Source organism: Capsicum annuum, chromosome 8, assembly GCF_002878395.1.
Source record: "Capsicum annuum cultivar UCD-10X-F1 chromosome 8, UCD10Xv1.1, whole genome shotgun sequence".
Taxonomy (NCBI): Eukaryota; Viridiplantae; Streptophyta; class Magnoliopsida; order Solanales; family Solanaceae; genus Capsicum; species Capsicum annuum.
In genome coordinates, this window is record NC_061118.1 from 166,055,853 (window position 1) to 166,077,989 (window position 22,137).

General features: G+C 32.4%; 1 protein-coding gene across 1 annotated transcript; it reads left to right on the forward strand.

The window, feature by feature from the left end:
• Positions 1-16,122: 16,122 nt before the first annotated feature.
• LOC107840261 (transcription factor bHLH95) lies at positions 16,123-18,739 on the forward strand. Its single transcript, XM_016684069.2, has 2 exons — positions 16,123-16,567; positions 18,535-18,739. Exons 1-2 carry the CDS (start codon positions 16,217-16,219, stop codon positions 18,619-18,621), a joined length of 438 nt encoding a protein of 145 aa, XP_016539555.1. The 5' UTR covers positions 16,123-16,216; the 3' UTR covers positions 18,622-18,739.
• Positions 18,740-22,137: the final 3,398 nt, after the last annotated feature.

Consider the following 22,137-nt stretch of genomic DNA (forward strand, 5'->3'; position numbering starts at 1 on the left):
TGAATACAAGTTTCTTAAAAATATATATTTTTTTAATCGGGGCATGAAAAACAAATTTTATAAATTTACATTTTAAGTTCATTATCTCCTCCTACCCTAAAACAACCCCAACCCTATGACAACTCATACACCCACCAATGTCGGTCAATGACAGTCATTAAAAGCAATATCTTGAGGTCCCAAATTTTTAAGACCCTATTTTTTTAAAAGTAGTTCTATGGTAATATTCCTTAAAAGTGAAAATTATATGGTTTAAAAAGGTACATTCTCTTTATCTAAGAGAAAATCTGATTACATTTTTTAACATTCTTCCTAAGTTCTCACTTATTGCAATAGATAAATTAAAATGATGAAATTGTCTTCTATCGCCGGATTATAAATTTCAAGAATCAAATTGTATAACTCTAACTCTATAACCTAACATTTTTTATAATTTTATCTTTGGAATTATGATTATTTTTAAAATTTAAGGTCTCCAAGATGCCTAATATTTTGATCTTGTTGCGAAATTCATCTCTGAGTTGTTCTTTAACTAAAATATAGCATAATGATTTTTTTTCCAAAAATTCAACAAATGTATCAACGATTTGAAAAAATTCAATAATAGAAGTCGACTTTAATTTTTGTTTTTTCTATTTCTTTTCTCATATTTTTATTGATTTACATGAATAAGTCATCCATGTCTTTGTTGTTTCATTAACTAAGAGGTAATTTTTTTCTTTATGTCAAAGACCAAAAGATGATAGTTCAGTTGTTTTCACTCTTTTCTTATGAGTACATGTACAACAACTTCAATCCCACAAGACTGAGCTAGAACTGCCTCCCTCCCTTGAGGAGTCGTACGAGGCAAAAGCTCAGACGATTTTGAAGTTGAGTCTTTCTTGAAATAGAACGACCGATCGACTATAGAAACCAATAGAAATTAATGTATGGGACTGCAAAATTCATAAACTGTCACATTAGACTCACTTTTTACTTTAGAATGCATATGAAAAAATAGCATTTCACATGAAGAGAGGGACGAATAAAATTTCATGGGTCGTCCTATTTTGGTTGCTCAATTTATCTAGTACATATTCTATGTTTTGTTTCTCATGAATACTCAGCTTTTAGGTAAAAGCGCATGCTTCATTTTAACTTCTTCTGCTTTTTCTTCCGCTGTCAGTATACATAACTAAAACTTTATCTTATTTTAACATATGTTTCAATCATGCATGATGATTAAGATTTGTTCTTTATGATAGATGAAATTTATATTTTCAAATTTTAGCTTTTTTGGAGTGAATTTGAGTATTGAAATTTGAAGAATAGAGTAATTATTTTTTGTCAATTTAAACTTTTTAAAGTAATTTAGATAGGGCCATGGCCCAACAGTATCAGAATTGTCAATCTCAACAATATCCTGTATGGGCTGTAACAGTATTAGAACAACGATCCGTTCCATTTCATGTATGATGAAGCCCAATAAGTAACCTTTTGGGCATTTTCAAGTTTATGGCTTTCTATGCAGCTTTGTGTAGATAACAAAATTATTCTGTCCATAAAAAAACATTGAAGTCTGTAATAAGTAGGTCCAATTCACCTAATTTCAATGTGAATTTTAGCACGAATTTCTTAAATCGTTAGAATTATAATCCAAATATTTATAACCAAAATAACATGTCCAATGTTATCCCTTACCTTGGGTAAAAAGGTCCTTCCGCTAGATCATCAAAATAAAATGTAAATATTTATCTCTAATTTATAACTCTATATAGTTAAATATTTATCTCTATATATAATACTTATTAATTATCATAATTAGATAAATATTGAAACGAGAGGCTAATCAGGATGAACTCTCTAAAAGCACTTATTTTATCTCAAACGCTTGGCCAATCACCTCAATTTTAAAAACAAACATATTTTTTTTTTAAAAAATACTTTTCAGAAAAAATAAGTTTGATCAAGTAAGCTATAAGACTCCTTTGATTAGAATTGGAATCAAGATTTTTAAATTGGTGATCCTTTTTTTTTCTTTTTTTTTTTTTAGATTTAAACTCCATGTTTGATATTTTAAGGACTTTAAACTGGACATACAAATCTATACCTACTACGAACTAAAAGGCCAAATTGCAAAGGTGGTCTCAAATATTAATTAAATTCTAATTACGTTAAGTTTAGTCAAAATTTATAACATGATACAAATTGGAGTCTTGGATAGAGATTATGAATCACAGACGAACACTAATTCTACCGAGTTTAATTATTTTAAGTTTGTAAACATATATCAAACATATAAAAAAAATATTTTAATGGCTCGTGAGGCTTTATTGTGTCACCTCATATTTTGCAGGTATAAAATATGATTTGCTCTAAGATTTTAACAATAGTTAATCATCTTAAATTTAAACATTAGGTAATCATATTCAAGTACAATTTATTATTGTTAACATAATGCTACAGTTATTGGCAAGGAATATTCGTACAACAGACGTTCGTATAAAATATCATTCAAACATTAGATGACTTTTATTCATTGTAAAATTTAAATATATTTTTACTGAAATAAATTTTATATGTTGCAAAACACATTAGTAGAATTTTTTTTTTCAAATATTAGATGACTTTTTTGTCTTGTCAAAACTAAATTATCTTTTTGATGAAATTTGTTGTTATTTAAGATTTGGCCTAATGTTTAAGATGTTGAAAGTAACAAAAAAGGTAAAAATGAAACCTTTTGAATTCGTAGTGAAATAGACTTTAAATTTGATTGATAGCTGTCATACAAGTCAAGTTAAAAGAATCTAACACAAAAATAAAAAATGCATGTGTGTGTTATTCAATATGGATTAACTTAGAATAGTAAGTTTAAGAGGATCAAGAGTTTCCTCAAGTTTTAAAAGTGTTTCCTACTTGATTTTTATAGCAAGTTAACTTTATTTATCATATTATTTTACTTTATAGAATATGTTATAAATTGAGAATTGATATTAGAGACTTTGTCGTATATATGAAAAGAAAATGCTTGGACAATTTTGTAAGGAGCATGGGGAAGGATTGTAAGCACAAATCAATGAAATATTGGCAGAACGACTAATGATTGATGTCATGAAATGTTTAAACGTGGATAAAGATTGAAATTAAGATTATATTATAATAACCGTCTCTCAAGTTTTGTCACTTTAAATTTTCTTTATCTACTTAAAAATTCTAGTTTTGTGTAATTCTATTTTGTTCTTTCCCGAATTATTAACTTTAGATATCAATAATAAAACTTTGTTCACTATATTTAACTTTGCTCTTTGATTATTATGTGATGGTGAGTTATCATGTTCCTTTTATGTATACTTCTTATATTACAAGATTTACTTTTTTTTTTTTTAAAATTTTGTACTTAATAATATAATGTATACATAACAATTTGGTAAGCCAAAAGTACACTCAACGTAAGTAAATAATATTTTTGTATAAAATTCAGAAAACATTCATATTTGGCATTTGAGGAGGTCAATCTTAAGAGTTGGAGGCTACTGCTAAGGGACTCTTCCTAATCTGAAATGGATAGACAATTGAGATAGAATAGGAAGATAGCAGCAAACACAAGAACTGAAAAAGTTTTCTAGGAGCAAATATATTATACTTTCGATACAGGATGTAATTCACTGGAAAAGATTTGTGAAATTAGCTATTTCTGGACACTTTTGCTTTGGTGAGATGTCCAATTTTGCAGCTTACATGTTATCCAACTTTACTAAGAATGACATTGTCAATAGTCGTTGGAATCGACGAAAATATTGAATAAGCTAAGTATAGGCTCTTACTGAACTCCTATGAAGAAATAAAATTCTACAGTTGGTATAAAGAGATAAGAGAATGGACTTTGATGTGGTCGACGCCAAAAGATACGTCTAGTCTATATAAATATTGTGAAAAGTTTGGCATTTGTCACATCAATCATAAACTAGTATGCCGATATTTTCCCTGTTCGAGCTCGATTCTGCAGAAATTATAAGTTCAAGAAAATTCCTGATGGATGTTCGAAGATGCCATGTAAGTCTTGCCAAGAAAATAATGAAGAAACACGTCAAAGAAATTTGGTAGTCCAAATCTATTGAATAAAATAATTGATACTCATTATGTTGTCGTTGTTGTATACTATATAATTTATTCATTTACTTTAGCACTTTCAAATTAAATAAAATTATGACTATAAGTTTTTTCCCTTAATCAAATCATATAGGAATTCCTAATATTTAGAAATTTAATGTTAAATAAGATTCTATTTGTAGAAACACAAATTCTTTCTTTATTTAAATTATTATTCTAGAAAAATTATTACTCTTTTTTTTTTAAATTGGGGGTAGGGGAAGGGAAATGGGGGAGGTGATTACAATGTGGGGAATCGAACCCTCACCAACAAGGTGAAAGTTCAGGTAACTAACCAATTAATCTACTAAGAGTTCCCTAGAAAAATTATCACTCAAAGTTTTCTTAAAAATCTTTCGAAGTAATAATGTCATTAAATGACTTTATCGATTTTTTGTCTCGACATAGCGTACATTAACTATTTATACAAAAAATGTACTTAAATTATTTGTACAAAAAATTAGAAGTTATAAAAAGTGATAAATTTATAAGGAAAAAAATAGAGAAGTTCAATTATTATTTCTTAAAGTTATAAACAACCAAGCATCATGCTTATATCTATAATCTATAATCTATATCTATAATTTATAATCTATATCTATAATCTATAATCTATAATCTATAATCTATAATTTATAATCTATAATCTATATCTATAGTATATTAAAAGTGTGAAAACCTTTAGAAAAGTGATTTGAACTTTTTACCCTTTATTAAAAATCTTCTTAATAGACAAAATTGTCTTCACTTTTTTTTTTAAAAATTATTATTTAATTTTATTAGGTTTACTAACTTAATTTATGACCTCTTTTAACTGTAGGATTTATTAGGAATAGAATTAATTTAGGAATAAAATTCATTTACTATTCTTCAATTTAGATATATTAATTTTCTTTACCTATTTTAACAAGGCATTAGTTAGTTATATTTTTTTTTAGGGGGTTAGGGGATCTTTTACTTATTTTATTATTTCCTTTTCTTCAAGAATCGGCCATATTCAGCCTTATCATACCACCATAGACATCACCTTGAAGAACATCCTGATCCTTCACCAAGTTCACCTGACTTGGTAATTCATAATAATGTTCTGTGTTTTTTCTTAGTAGCTTTGTGAGTGGCCAAAACCCTTTTTGTTTAATAGTGGTAGAATTTGGTGGTAATACTTTTGACTAAATTTTCTTGATTGTTTGTGGTAATGTTGGATCTTTGAGGTGATTGTTGGTTGGAGTCTTTACTTATTTCTATGTATTCTAACACCAGTTAGTTAGTTTTTTTTTTTTTTTTTTAAAAGATTAAGATTTTTTACTTATTTTATTTTTTTCGTCCTATTTTAATATGAATGTGATTCTTAATTTTAGCAATCGATTCTTAATTGTAGTATTCTAATTTATAATGGATTCTATGATACAATTTATATATATGTATCCCTTTTCACATTTTTTTTGCAATACATTATCTAGGTTTTATTTATATTTATTTTTGGTTCCTAATGTATGTATTTTGAATATATTTTATAATTTGATTGTATTGTAAAGATTATGTTTAATCATATTGTTCTAATAAGGCGATTATATTATAGTTTTTGTTATGCTACTATCTCGTGTTTTTTCAGTAAAGATTATGTTTAATCATATTATTCTGATAATGCGATCATATTATAGTTTCTGTTATGCTACTATCTCGTGTTTTTCTGTTTAATACAAGTGGTATAGAATCTTTTATTGGACTTTCACAAAATTTTATGTAAAGGTAAAGTTTAATCGTTTGAATCTTAAAATTCAAAATGTACCCCATAAATTGGACGGAATTGATGCGATGGTTTGACAGATCACTTAAGGATCATCGAGGAGGAACGCCGGGGGTAGTCTTCTACTTCGTGTCTATTAAAGGTTCGGTTAACACTATAACTTTATATATTATTGATGAATTCAACACTTTGACATTTCTTATTTGAATTGAGTTATAGTATTACATGAATTTGACCAAATTTTAGTTTCGCACCTTTCTTCTCACAGCTTTCCTGCATGTTTCTACTGTGCTATTTTTTCAGGAAGTAATTGGTAAATGAAAAAAGAAAAAAAGAAAGTTATTGATATGCTCATGCAAAATCAATTTCATTTCTCAGCCCCCCCGCATGTTTTTACATATGTACTTAAATTGTAACATAGTGGTGATAAAAATAAGATCAACTATTACAGGAAGTTCATTCAACAATGAAAAATTATTTAATACTATATTATATCAGTAATATTGTTCAATTAAATTTTTTTCTTATAAAATCACTCAGTTAAATTTGTCATAAAAATATATAATATAGTAAAAATATAATGTTTTTGCATATGTACTTAAATTTAAAGCTGTCAATACGGGTTGGTCCAGCCAATCTGGGCTAGCCCATACGGGTTTTGAGTTTGACGGGTTAGGCCGGACTGACCCATTTAAATGATGGGCCAAAAAGTATCAAGCCCATGCTATTACCCTGTGGGCTGCGGGCTTCACGGGCCAACCCACTTTTTAAAAAATAGTATTTTATAATTTAATTTTACACTATGAATAAACATAAATATTTATCACACAATAACACATAGTATTAATGTTTGTTAATCAAAAGGGAGCTAGCTCGAATCACCCAAAGTAGGAAGAAAATGAAGAGGTGGCACTACTTAATCGGAAACATCATGGTTAAAAGCCGACGGCGCATTGAGGAAGATATGGTGAAGAGGAGGCGGCTAGCTGAACTAAGGAAATTAAGAAAGTGAAGAGTACAATGTACTCTTTATGTTTTAGTGGTAGATATTTAATTATTTATTAGATAGGAAAGTAGGAAACTTTTCAGTTTCCATTTTCTTTGTTAATGGAACCGGTCAATGGTCATCATTGGACTTGATTGTTTTTAACTCTTTTATTATTTTTCAGGATTTTATTTTATTTTTAAATTATTTATTATTTGACTGACGGGTCGGCCCACGAGCTAGCTCAACCCACATTCCTCAAACTCTACGGGCCATGGGCTTATCCGGGTTGGGTTAAAAAGCCCTGTTCTTAAATGGGTTGCAAAAATTGAAGCCCACCCCATCAAGTTACAGGCTGGACCGGGCCGGGCTGACCCACCGGGCCTTGGCCCATATTGACGGCTCTACTTAAACTATAACATAGTGGTGATAAAAATAAGATCAAATATTACAGGAAGTTCATTCAATAATAAGAAATTATTTAATACTATATTATATCAATAATATTGTTCAATTAATTTTTTTCCTTATAAAATCACTCAGTTAAATTTGTCATAAAAAATATAATATAGTAAAAATAAATTATTTTTTATACAATGTAAATATGAACATCACAACAGCAAAAACAACAACATATTTAGTATATTCTTATAAAATGGGATCAGGGGAAGGGAGAGCGTTTAGCAGTCTGTACCACTACCTCAAAGCTGAAGTAGAGAGGTTGTTTCTGATAAATCAATCGCTCAAGACCAAATATCATCTAGAAAAGAATGTAATAGAGGCACAGAAGACAGTAGAGAGTAACATAACAACAGATAGCAGCAAAAAAAAAATCTATATATGATAAAATAATATTACAAGTGATATACCCGGAACGATATTTACCAATAGAATTCCATAAAAAAAAACTACAAATACAACACCACGCCTATATATATATATATGAACACCACAAACAAAATAAAGCTAAATTCATATCTTACCCTCAATCCACCCAAATATCAAAATGGCTTGACCAAATCTTTTGACAAGTGTAGAATTTGAAATGATTATCTTAATACGTAATGCTCGTGTTTATGAGTTGATAATAATGAAACAATCAGCATTATTCACAAGATAGCAATACATTATGCCCAAATAAGCCTTACACATAATGATCCTACCTGTCTATAATAAAATAGACAAGTATAGAGAGATGTTTATTTTGGGATTGTAAAAATTATCCATAAAATTAACTTAAATTATCTAGGTTTGAATGACTTAATGATCTATTTATTATTAATTTAATTCATTTTAATTTATTTAATTTAATCTATTTTGAAATAATACTAATATACAGTATAAACTGAGCCATGAGAATTTTTTTTTTTTTTTTAAATATATTTTTGATATAATATATAGTCATTGATATAAGTCCAAATTGATGGATGGAGTTATGACCTGAATTTTGGTCCCAGATAACTTAATCAGTCCATTTATTAACTCGGCTTAATTTACATGCCCCTAGTTGGCATCATTTCAAGACTAAAAAAAAATAGTGATAGACAATTTTTACAGTGATAGATAATTTTTACAGTAAATAATAAAAATTCATCAGTAATACTATTTGTCAGACCCCTTTTTCAACATCCAAAAAGATTCGTTTTAAGTTTCGGAAGGGCTTTTATTAAAGTGACAAAAAATAAAAATTTTGTTTCGAAACAAAAAGGATTATTTATATTTAAACTCAGAGTCGCCACTTGGCATAATCAGGTGTGCCAAGTTACCATTGAAAATCTTTTTTCGAAAATAATTTTGACTCTTTTAAACTGATCTGTGAACAGATATTCCGACTAAGGAATTCTGTTGACCGAGGGGAAGGTGTTAGGAACCCCTCGGTCCCGTGGTTTGACCAAGGTCGCTTGGTGGAACATATCGGCTAATTTGATCCTACGAATGTATAAACCACATAAAACATGTAAAACAATCAAACAACAAACAAAACAAAATGAGTAAAAAATATAATGTCCAGTCCGAGTTATACAGTCCAAAATAGAAAAAAATATGAGAATAAACCCTATCTAACCTACACTAATCCTAACTATGCTCCTGTGATTTACCCGATGCCTCGGGCCTTCTTCACGAACCTCCTTTGCGTACATGATACGTCGGGGCATTCCCCGGTGAATAGATACAAGTACCTCGGGGCATTCCCCGGCCAAATGAGTACAGTTGAATTAAATGTGATAAAACAAAACAATTCCAACACATATTTCAAACATTCCAACAATCCACCAATTCTAAATTTTGCCTACCCGAGCCTATTGCTTGCCTACCCGCTCGATGACATATCACGTTCAACATCAACAATGAATCAAAATACTATAATATTCACTTTTATCAATTTTCGATTCCCATTCCCCAAATAATCAATTTTAATCCTCTATGAGATATTATTTCATCACACACCTTATAATTAATCCATAATCAAGAAAATCAAACACCAAATCAAAACAAACAATAATTCACATCACCACGGATCAACCAACACACCGGATTCAATTCAAAGCATAGAACACGACAAATTATGAAATAAAGAAGAGAAGGAAGAGAATTAGACCCTGATTTAAAGGTTTTGAAATTCAATAATGCTTTAACGAAAAGACAGAAACCATGCCGAAGAACCTCGAATCGAACCTCAACAAAGGACTCACCAACTCCGTACTAAATCAACCACAAAAATCTCAATATTTGACCTGAGCACGAATTCACGAAAGCAAACCTGCAACCCAAAGCAAAGATCATAAAGCCCTACCAATCGTACCTAATTAGCACACTCCGTTACTGTTTTTGGTCGCTTTTCGGTGGATGGTAATCGACACTGGAGGTCGGATTTAGTGGCTTCCTAGCATGCTCCGGTCATTGTTGTAGCGTCTCCAGAGCTCCAACGAGCTTAACAGTGGAGGCGCTGCTCTCCTCCGCCCTGAATCATCTCTCGTTCGATCTCTCTCCTCTCTATCCCTCTCTCGCGGTTCTCTACTCTGCTTCTCTCTCTCTTTCTCTTGCTTTTTTCTCTTCTCTCTCAATCTCTCTTTGATCTCTGTGTGTTGCTATTTTAGCCAATGGAATGGTGATGGGTATCCAAAAATGGAAAAGAAAAATCCCCGATGATGAAGTTTTTGGTCTGTGTATCTGTATCTTGTTCGGTCCAAAAAGAAAAAAGTTGAAGACCCCTATCTGTATAATATTGTATCTCCCTTCTTGTGAGAATTGTAGTGGGTTCTTTTGTCTTCAGAGTGACAGTCAGTATCTCCTCCAGGGAATATGCTTCTGGGTCCTTTTATTTGTTTTGTGGATAAGAAATAAAAAGGGGAGGTCACGTGGAGAGGGAGTGGTAAGGGTGATGTGTCATTTTTTAATATGGAGGGGTTGTTAGAATAAGATAAAATTAGTTAGGAATTGTTATTTTTGTCTTTTTTTGAAGGGGTTATCACACGGGTGAGGGCACACACTAAGACGAGGGTAAAATGGTAAGAATGTTTTCGGGAAGGGACAAAATTATGTGTCTACATCATGCCCCCTTTGCAGGTAAACACAAAATGTTTTCATACAAAGAAGTAGACAATGAGACAGAATTTTGACCCGGCCATTATTCACAGGGAAGAAACAAAAGGAAGAAGGACGATCGAGTTGGAGAGTCGAGTGAGGTCCCGTCGAGGATCTGGTCCGCGGCTCTGTCATTATATCAAAAATGAAAATTACAAGTTAAAACATAAATGAAATTACAAAAATTCTATCTATACAGCTTCTGTTGGACTCCTGACTTAAGTTTTGTCACCTTATTCTTCAGGCGGGCTCCTGACTTGCAATTTCTTCAACTTGTTGCTTGGTTTTCCAATGCTTCACCTCATTGCTTAACTTTCAATTTCTTCACCCTGTTCTTCAGGCGGGCTCCTGACTTGCTATTTTTCAATTCGTTAACTTTCATCTTTTCACCTTGTTGCTTTGTTTTCAACTTCTTCAGCTTGTTGCTTGATTTTTCATTTATTTGCCCTGTTCTTCAGGCGGGCGCCTGAAATCACATCAAAACTAAAAGAAAATTATCCCAAACAAGAATTATTATAAAGAGAAATTTTGTTTGCCAGAAAAGTAAAGTTCAAAAAAAAAAGAATTAAATTTTTGCCCTAGTTTATTATCAGAAGACTTTTGGGAAAGTCACATCATACCTACTTGCATGTTGTAATGATGAATTAAGACTCTGACCAAGAAATGCATCTCTTGAGAGTAAAATTGAATAACCAAGCCTAGGAAGTGCGTCTCCCTAGAATTAAAGTGAGGGATTCTAACTAGAAAGTGCGTCTTCTAGAGATACAAGTTTAAGTTAAAAAGTGTGTCACCTAACAAATAAAAACTAGCAAGAAAGTGCGCCTCCAAAGGATTAAGTGCAATAACTCGACTAGAAAGTTCATTTTCTAGAAATCAAGGGGACTGCTAGGAAGTGCATTACCCAAAAGCAAAGTTCGAATTACCCAATCAAAGAAATGCATCTCCTTACCAATGTTGCTTGAATTATCAAAACAAGGAAGTGCATCTTCTTACCAATGCCGCTTGAATTACCATAACAAGGAAGTGCGTCTCCTTACCAATGCCACTTGAATTACTCAAACAAGGAAGTGTGTATCCTCACAAATGTTTCTTGAATTAACCAAGCAAGGAAGTGCATCTCTTTACAAATGTTGCTCGAATTGCCCAAGCAAGGAAGTGCATCTCCAATGCCGCTTGAATTACTCAAACAAGGAAGTGTGTATCCTCACAAATATTTCTTGAATTAACCAAGCAAGGAAGTGCATCTCTTTACAAATGTTGCTCGAATTGCCCAAACAAGGAAGTGCGTCTCCTTACAAATATTGCTGGAATTACCCGAACAAGGAAGTGCGTTTCCTTACAAATGCCAATTGAATTACCAAATAAGAAAGTGCGTCTCCTTACAAATGTTGCTTGAATTATCAAACAAGGAAGTGCATCTCCTTACAAATGTTGCTTGAATTTCCCACACAAGGAAGTACATTCCTTACAAATACCGCTTGAATTACCAAACAAGAAAGTGTGTTTCCTCACAAATGTTGCTGGATTTACCAAATAAGGAAGTGAGTTTTCTTACAAATATTGCTGGAATTACCCAAACAAGGAAGTATGTCTCTTTACAAATATTGCTAGAATTACCAAAACAAGAAAGTGCGTCTCCTTACAAATTCCGCTTGAATTACCATGGGTTTGAATACCAAATATATGCAGTAACATTGCCTCTTGCATTTGTAGAAGTGAGAATATTACGACCCTTGATGTTTAGGCTTTGAAATCCTTGATTCGAAGGTAGCATGTGTTCCTATTTCATACAAAGAAAACTTGTTAGTTTAAAAACATGGTGGTTGGTTTGTGGCTTTGGATTTTGTGGAAATCGCTCTTGCCCCTGTCACATTTAATCTTGCTTTCAACCATTAGAATGTGTCACTGATTTGCTGCATCACTGACCCAAACTCCGATTATTAAGAGTTCTTCTGAAATAAACACAGTATCTTTGCTTTGCCATGCTTCTCAGATAAACTCTTTGAACCTTGGTATTTTCATGAATTCGCAAAATTTTTTGTTGACACAACTTTCTGCATGCCTTGTTTTGGCTCACAATCATGTCTCTTTCATGTGCTGGCCTTTTGTTTTGCTTTGGGCAATTGAAGAAGCTAGTAGCTAGTTTTGAAATCTTTTCTCACTTGTTTTGACATAGACTTGACTCAACAACAAGAGAAAAATGACAATGATTTTATTTGGCTAACTAACTGAAGAAAGATAAACAAAAATAAAGAGAAAAAAGAAAAGATAATGAATATCCCTATTTGAAACAAAGAAATAAAAATTTATCTAAAAATGACAGTCAACTCTAAAAATTACGTCATGTATTTTGGGTCGGCTGCCTGATCTTTCCATCCAAACTTTCTACCAATTGTTGTTGAGTTAATGACCTTGAAACTGAGTTGTTTCCTTAGGTCAATTGCATTTAAGACCTCATTCGGATAGTAACACCTTGAAGGATTTTTTCCAACAAGCCTCTCTCATTTTTCTCTCAGCTCACTATCGTCTTATGGTGACCGTGAGGGTTTTCACCAATAAGACTCTCTCATTTTTATATCTCTCAACTTACCATCATCTTATAGTGCTCGTGAGGGTTTTTACCAATAAGACTCTCTCATTTTTTATTTCTCTCCTGATTTCTTATGCTGAGGAAGACAAGTAGTTTCCAAATACATCATTATATCCCTTACATGCTTTTCCTTAACATCCTTAAAGATTGATTTGAAGGTCTTTCTTTGGTTGTAACTTAGATTTTGGATAAGGTTAGAAAGAAAGTATGGCATGAGGCCCAAACGACACTTGAAGTGGTTTAGGACTTACAACTTTTGGAATCGACTTAAACAATGAGGATTAACTCATGCCCCAGTTTCTTTTGACTGGGTGATTCTAAAAGATTTGTTTTAAGTTTCAGAAGGGCTTTTATTAAAGTGACAAAAAATGAAAATTTTGTTTCAAAAAGGATTATTTATATTTAAACTCAGAGTCGCCACTTGGCATAATGCAGTGTGCCAAGTCACCGTTGATAATCCTTTTTCGAAAATATTTTTGACTCTTTTAAACTGATCTGTGAACAGAGATTCTGACTAAGGAATTCTGTTGACCAAGGGGAAGGTGTTAGGCACCCCTCGGTCCCGTGGTTTGACCATGGTCTCTTGGTGGAACATATCGACTAATTTGATATTACGAATGTATAAACCACATAAAACACGTAAAACAATCAAACAACAAATAAAATAAAATGAGTAAAAAATATAATGTCCAGTCCGAGTTATACAGTCCAAAATAGAAAAAAATGTGATAATAAACCCTATCTAACCTACACTAATCCTAACTAAGCTCCCGTGATTTACCCGATTCCTCGAGCCTTCGTCACGAACCTCCTTTGCATACATGATATGTCGGGGCATTTTCCGGTGAATAGATACAAGTACCTCGGGGCATTCCCCAGCCAAATGAGTACAATTGAATTAAATGCGATAAAACAAAACAATTCCAACACATATTTCAAACATTCCAACAATCCACCAATTCTAAATTTTGCCTACCCGAGCCTAGTGCTTGCCTACCCGCTCGATGACATATCACGTTCAACATCAACGATGAATCAAAATACTATAATATTCACTTTTATCAATTTTCGATTTCCATTCCCCAAATAGTCAATTTTAATCCTCCATGAGATATTATTTCATCACACACCTTATAATTAATCCATAATCAAGGAAATCAAACACCAAATCAAAACAAACAATAATTCACATCACCACGGATCAACCAACACACCGGATTCAATTCAAAGTATAGAACACGACAAATAACGAAATAAAGAAGAGAAGGAAGAGAATTAGACCTTGATTCGAAGGTTTCAAAATTCAACAATGCTTCAATGAAAGGACAGAAACCATGCCGAAGAACCTCGAATCGAACCTCAACAAAGAACTCACCAACTTCGTACTAAATCAACCGCAAGAATCCCAAAATTTGACTGAACACGAATTCATGAAAGCAAACCCGCAACCCAAAGCAAAGATCACAAATCCCTACCAATCGTACCTAATTATCACACTCCGTTACTATTTTTGGTCGCTTTTCGATGGATGGTCGCCGGAATCTACACTGGAGGTCGAATTCAGTGGCTTCCCAGCATGCTCTGGTCACTGTTGTAGCGTCTCCGGAGCTCCAGCGAGCTTAATAGTGGAGGAACTGCTCTTCTCCGCCCTGAATCATCTCTCGTTCGATCTCTCTCCTCTCTATCCCTCTCTCGCGGTTCTCTGCTCTACTTTTCTCTCTCTTTCTCTTGCTTTTTTTCTCTTCTCTCTCAATCTCTCTTTGATCTCTGTGTGTTGCTATTTTAGCCAATGGAATGGTGATGGGTATCCAAAAATGGAAAAGAAAAATTCCCGATGATGAAGTTTTTGGTTTGTGTATCTGTATCTTGTTCGGTCCAAAAAGAAAAAAGTTGAAGACCCCTATCTGTATAATATTGTATCTCCCTTCTTGTGAGAATTGAGTGGGTTCTTTTGTCTTCAGAGTGACAGCCAGTATCTCCTCCAGGGAATATGCTTCTGGGTCCTTTTATTTGCTTTGTGGACAAGAAATAAAAAGGGAAGGTCACGTGGAGAGGGAGTGGTGAGGGTGATGTATCATTTTTAATAGGGAGGGGTGGTTAGAATAAGATAAAATTAGTTAGGAATTGTTATTTTTATCTTTTTGTGAAGGGGTTATCACACGGGTGAGGGCACACACTAAGACGAGGGTAAAATGGTAAGAATGTTTTCGGGAAGGGACAAAATTATGTGTTTACACTATTTAAAAATGAATTATAAAAAAATTGTAAACTACAAAACTCTTTAGTGGAATACTAGTAATGAATATCATAACTAATTCCATTTTTTCCTGCTAACAAAGAGAAAGTCATGATTAAAGGCTTTATAACATCCTAACCAAAAGATGAAATAAAATGATAATCTTTTTCTTTTTATATGAAATGAATATTGCATGATAAAAACTTTTATTCACGAAAAAACATTTGTTTAATTATTAATTCTAGTATAATTAACTTGAATGAATGAGTAAAAAATGGTATAATAAATCTAGGATGTTTTCGATAGAAAATAATTTTATAAAAAAGAAAGTTATTTTTACTTATTTTCGTAGATGAAGTCAGCTATTAATGAAATCTCATTAACATCAGTCAGATAACCTCTTACCTTTTTTATTTTTTTATAGATATTATAGATCAATTTTAAAGGTTTTTTTTTTTTTAAGAAAAACAAAAAACTTAGACCGTTAGTATAGATGAGAAGAAAATCTTGATTATTTGACCAAATATATTGATTAAATTTTTGTACTCTAATATTGGTAAGTAGAATAACAAATTAATTAATTAATTTTAATAGAGCTAAGTGTGAACTAGGACCCAATTGAGTGAGAACAAAATTTGTAACAGAAGTGTTTTAGCTACCCTTTTTTGTTTTGAAGCCAGTAACGATATCTTGGCTTATGATTGTATTTTTTTTTATTACTTCATTACTAAGTGAAACTTTCTTTTTTATATCTCTTTTTTCTACTCTTCTCTATATTTTCTTCATATTTAATATTTATATCCTATTCAATCCCCTTATTTTTCCTTTTTACACTATCCCCCTCGGAAGAAAACCTCTATATAAAGACGTAACTTAGGATAGACTATCATATCATCTGAAGAAAGAAAAAGGGATGAATGATGACAGCGAGAATGATTGTTTGATATGAGAAATAATGAAGTGTGGTCATTTTTGAACTCCGACAATGGCCAACTAGTTGGGGGCGGAGTAAAATTTGTGGGTGACAAGTTTCCAGATTCGAATAGGTTTGATACTTGTCAGCCACTGACAACTGTTAAAGAGGTAGACAAAGCGAGTCTTGGTGGCAAAAAAAGATGTTTATCCAACAAAAATAAAGGCGATAATGAACGTGGTGAACCAAAGTCTGGTGAAGATGAAGATGGAGGTAGAGAATCAAGTCATGAGCTACACATATGGACGGAAACAGAAAGAAGGAAGAGGATACGAAACATGTTTGTGAATCTTCAAACTTTGCTTTCTCATCTTCAACCTAAGGTAATATTCTCCCCTTCAATGACATACCTTTTTTTATTCAATATCCAATCGATCAAGCAAAAGAAACTAAAAAATTTATGAATATCTTAAAAGAAATTTCCTTATATTTCTTTTTATTGTCTTTCACAACCTTAATAAATAATCCTAATCAACTCGTCTGATAATTATTCAAAAATTGAACATAACAAAACCTTTCGATCAAATAGAAACTTGTAAAATAATTTTAAAATTTACTTCTTTACTTTGTTTGGTTCTTTTTGTCAATTTCTTATGATCACTCTTTGAATTTGTGATATTTCCATTACTCCAATCTTTCTAAATTGAGTAAATTTTTGAAAAACCATTGTTGGAAGAAAATCAAGTTCCACATAGATCTATGTAGCTTGATTTTTTTTTTTACTGTAGACACCTAATTTTATCCCTTCGAAAAATTACTTTTCTCATTTTTTACTTTATCTTACCGTGTACCTTCAACCATGTAATTATACCCATAAAAATACAAAATAACAAAAATTCAATAAACCTCTAACCTTATCATAACGAACTTTATCCTATACCCTACCACCTAACTCACGTCACCCCCCTAACCTCATTCACATGTTTTTCTCATCTTTTCTATAACAAAAAGAAGAAAACAAAAAAACAAGAAGAGGGCCCCCACAGAAGATTTCTTGTCCCTGACCATTTTATCATATACAATGTATAAACACCTTCTTCTCACAAAAACGGGGGGACCTCCATAGAACTTCATGGAATGAAATAAGGGGAAACCATATGCATACAACACCTTCCCAGAATACCCACCCATACACAAAATTTTTCACCCAGCAACATGATTGAACAGACATACCCTTTTCTTCATACATCAATACACACACATCAGGGATAAAATGAAAAAGAAGATACTCAATCAGTTGATTCTCTTTGATTCACCACCGTACACCCATATACTACACTCAGAAACCTCGCACATACACACAAATCGAACAGAGAGAGAGGTGGAGAGTAGCGAAGGGAGAGAGAGATTAGATCGAGAGGCATTGCGGGTTAGCACTTTCAGGCGAACTCATCGCCAAAGGGACTGATTTGGTCATTTTCTATTTCTACGGGCTAAAAATCTACTACGGTCCGAATACATCCTAAAATTCCTCTATTCCTCTTTGATTTCTGAGTTGGATCCGGTTGGAAAACAACAAGGGTCGTTGGAAACCATCTCGGGTTGTTGTTCTCTACCTTCGTCTGAGCTCATCGAAGCTTAAGCCACATTTTTTTAGTCTTTCTGCTGCATTTCTGAGGGTTCGGGTTCGTCTTCTTTGCGGTTCATTTTTGATACTGCGCATTGGGGTTTTTTGGATTTGTTTGATTTTGTATTCTGTCGCCGGGATTGAGCTTTGGGGATTCATCGGTGTTGTTCTTGTTTTGGGGTTTTATTCTTGGGTTGAAATCGGATCAGTTGGTACTCTTGGATTATTGATTTGGTGAGTTCGTCGTTGGGTTCCATGTTGGAGGATTTCGGTCTCGGACTTCTTTATTATCTACTTCTTTATTATCTACGAGAACGTTCTATTGAGATCTATTTCTTTAATCCGTTCTCTTCTTTATTTTGATTGGTCGCATTGGCTATGATTATGTGTTGGTTGTTTATGATGACTTGATTGCATTGATATGGTTTTGTTGTTTAAATTCGTTATTAAAATGAGCATGGATTGTTGAAATGGTGATTGCTATTTGTGGCGTTTAGAATGGATTTGGGTCGGAAATCGAAAATTGATAAAAGTGAATATTATGGTATTTTGATTCATTGTTGATGTTGAACATTATATGTCATCGAGCGGGTAGCAAACAGTAGGCTCGGGTAGGCAAAATTTAGAATTGGTGGATTGTTGGAATGTCTGAAATATTTGTTGGATGTTTTCTAGTTTATCGCATGAAATTGACATTGTATTCATTTGCCGGGGAATGCCCAGAAGGAATTGTATTTGTTCACCGGAGAATGCCCTGACGTACTATGTTGGTGGAAGACATTCGAGAGGAAGGGCCGAGGAGTCGGGTAAAGTGCGGGAGCGTAGTTAATATTAGTATAGGTTAGATAGGATTTATCTTAGCATTTTTCTATTTTGGACTGTATAAATTGAACTAGACACTATATTTTGATTCGTTTTATTTTGTCTGTTTGTGTGCTTGTTTTTCGTGTTTTGTGTGGTTTGTACATTCATAGTGTCGAATTAGCCGATACGCTCCACCAAGCGACCGTGGTCGAACTACGGGATCGAGGGGTGCCTAACACCTTCCCCTCGGTCAACAGAATTCCTTAGCTGGAATCTCTGCTTGCAAATCAGTTTTAAAAGAGTCAAAACAGTTTTGAAAATGATTTTCCAAAGGTCTCTTGTCACACCGGATTATGTCAAGTGGCGACTTTGAGTTTAAATGTAAATAATCCTTTTCAAAACAAAATCTTCATTTTTGTCACTTTGATAATAAAAACCCTTTCAAACTTTAAAATCTAAATATATTTTTGGAGTTAAAAAAGGGGTATGGCACTTATGGTAAAGATCTAACTCCAAAGAACAAATATGATTTATTTTTAATATAACAAGTGAAGTCCAAGGAGGATAAGATATACACAGATCTTATCTCCACCTTTATAAAATAGAGAAATTATTTTTAATAAATTCTCGACTCAATCAGAATTAATTCACTTGGTGATATACACATTCTTACAATTAATTTGTATATATGTACATGTTAATTCCAAAATGGAATGATAAGATGCACTTTGTTTACCAAAAAAAAGAAGAAATAATATAGAACTTCCGATTTTTTCGCACATAGCTATATAAGATTCCACAATTTTATATAAAAAAATAAATCTTTCCCCTTTTCGACTAAACGCATAAGAAAGAAGTTTTCAACATATTCTGATTTCCATTTAAAATATCTACACTTTCTTAATCCGGATAATAATAAGATCTTTGTATGTATTAATTTTTATATTAATTCAACTTGTTAACTGTATAAAGAATCTTTATATATACTAGTTGCGTATTTTAACTTGCTATTAGCGATAACTTGCTTATTTTTCATATTAATTGCTACCAATTATGCTTTTCTATGTGTGTATATATATAGAGTTAAATAAAATTATTCTTGAGTTTTAACTTGACAAGAAATTATATATTTTAAACTTTTAAGATCACTAAATAGCGTATACAATAACTTTTATAAGAGGGAAGAATTGATCAGATGCAACACATGATTTGAAAATTGTGGATTCAAAAATCTAGTCTTTTTGAGTAATTTGTATAACACCAGCTAGTAACTCAGCTGCTATAACACCAACCAACAACAACAATGTGACTGACATTCCCCTTTTGAACACTAATGTTCCAACAGATTTTGTGACATGGAGTTCACATAATTTTGTGCTAAATGTTTGTGGAGAAGAGGCACATATTAGTGTGTGTTGTCCTAAGACACTTGGACTTTTTACCTTTGTTATGTTCTGGAAAAAAAATAAGATTGACATTGTGTCTGCTCACATTTCATTTGATCAATTCAGAAACCTGTTCATGATTCAAATCCATGTAAGTCCTTTCTTCTTTGATTGTCATTTATTTTTGGTCAAGAAATTATCTCTTTTAATGCATCGGACTGTCTTTTTTTTGGTATTTAGAAATTAATTTAATTCTTATGTATTAATATGTGCTCAATTTACAAATCTTTGTTGGTCATTTTGAAGATTGTGTATTAGGGTTTTTAGTCAGCAAAATAAAATAGTAGTCTTCGGTTCATTTTACGTGTCTTTGCGAGAAACTTTTGAATTTTCGAGTATGAAATTAAGGGGTGTATCATAAAAAAGTATTCCTCGGATCTAGTGGTGTTAAACTTGCTATGTCATTCCTTTAAGGGGTATTAATTATTAATTAGGACTAGATGAAATTAACATTTTGGAATGAAAATCTTACTGCATGGAAAGATTAATATTCCTTTTCATTTATAAATAGATACTAAAATACATAAATTGAAACACATGAAATGCGATACCTACAAGAGTTTTTACAAATCATTTAATTTATTATGATACTCTTTCCTTTTAACTTCTCCAAAAAATACAACACATTTTAATATAGGGAAAATGGTCAAAAATACCCTTCTACTTTCATAAATTAGTTAAATTTACTCCTTGTTATACTATGGGGTTAGATATACCCCTGCTGTTAATAAAGTTTGTAAATATGCCCCTCTTTTTAACGGTTTTCCACATAGGATGACACTTGGATGAGATTGACACTACGTGGCATGCCACCTCAGCACCAAATATTAATTTTCTTTTTCATTCCCAAATAGTAATACTTTCTAGCAATTGTAACAAGACAACGATGCTCTCAGTAAATTATGGTCTACAGATGAGTTAACTTATGGTTCAAAAATGTACTCGATAATCCTCAATGTCAACAAATAAAAGACTACAAAAAGAAAATTTCTAAGATACATTCCATACAGTTGAAAAAATTCGTCAATAAAGAAAACTATAATAACAAGCACCTGAACATAAGATGAAGCGTGAATTAATAGTTTAACCTAGAAACTCTCGATCTATTAATAAAAAAAATAAGATCATGTCTCAATAAAAGAGCGTAAAATACAAAATCACAGGGGAAATAAATTTAATGGAGAGGGGAAAAACAAGCTATCAACTCTTAAGCAAAGTCTCGACAACTTCAAAGAAGAGAGGAGCCATTTCAGGGCTTGGAGTCTTCATGGTACACTTGACACCAGGGGTTCCAATAACTGTCGTTAGTTCGATCAAGAAAGGAATTCCTCGAGGAATCTTGGCAGAAAGATACAACACCTCCTGGTTAGCATGTTTGCACATAGCAATAAAGAACATGTTTGATGCAGCTAGCCGATCAAGGGTTTTTTCAACACTAGTGATAACAGATGATGGGAAGGCCCTTGATACCTCATTTGAATCAGGTAGTGACTTTCAAGTCTCTAGAAAAGTGGAGCGCTCCATCCTCCCATCCTCCGTGAATAGTACGTGGAAATAGATTTTATCGTTGAAATACCACAGTGGTTGTTGATTATTTTTAACCGCAACCTGTAAAAGGGTATTTGGAGGGCCAAGAGAAATGTTTTGGAACAAAACCATCGGTAAAAGAGTGTTTGTAGATGTCCCAGGTAGCGATTTATGTTTGAATCTCAGTAAAAAGTTATACTAAATGTCGACTTTTCTTTTTTCGATCTTGAAGAAACACAGTTTTTTTTACATCTTTGTTTTTAGTGATTGAAATGTTATTGAAGATTCGTCAAATTAAGCATAAGAAGAGAGACCACTAAAATAAAATTGTAGAAAATGCCATTGAAGCCACCTTCTGTTGTGAAAAGAAAAAGTAAGAAAAGTTAAATGAAAAAGAAAATTAATATTTGGTGCTGAGGTGACATGCCACATGGAGTCAATCTCACCCAAGCGTCATCCTATGTGGAAAACCATTAAAAAAAGGGGCATATTTACAAACTTTATTAACAGCAGGGGTATATCTAACCCCATTGTATAACGAAGGACAAAC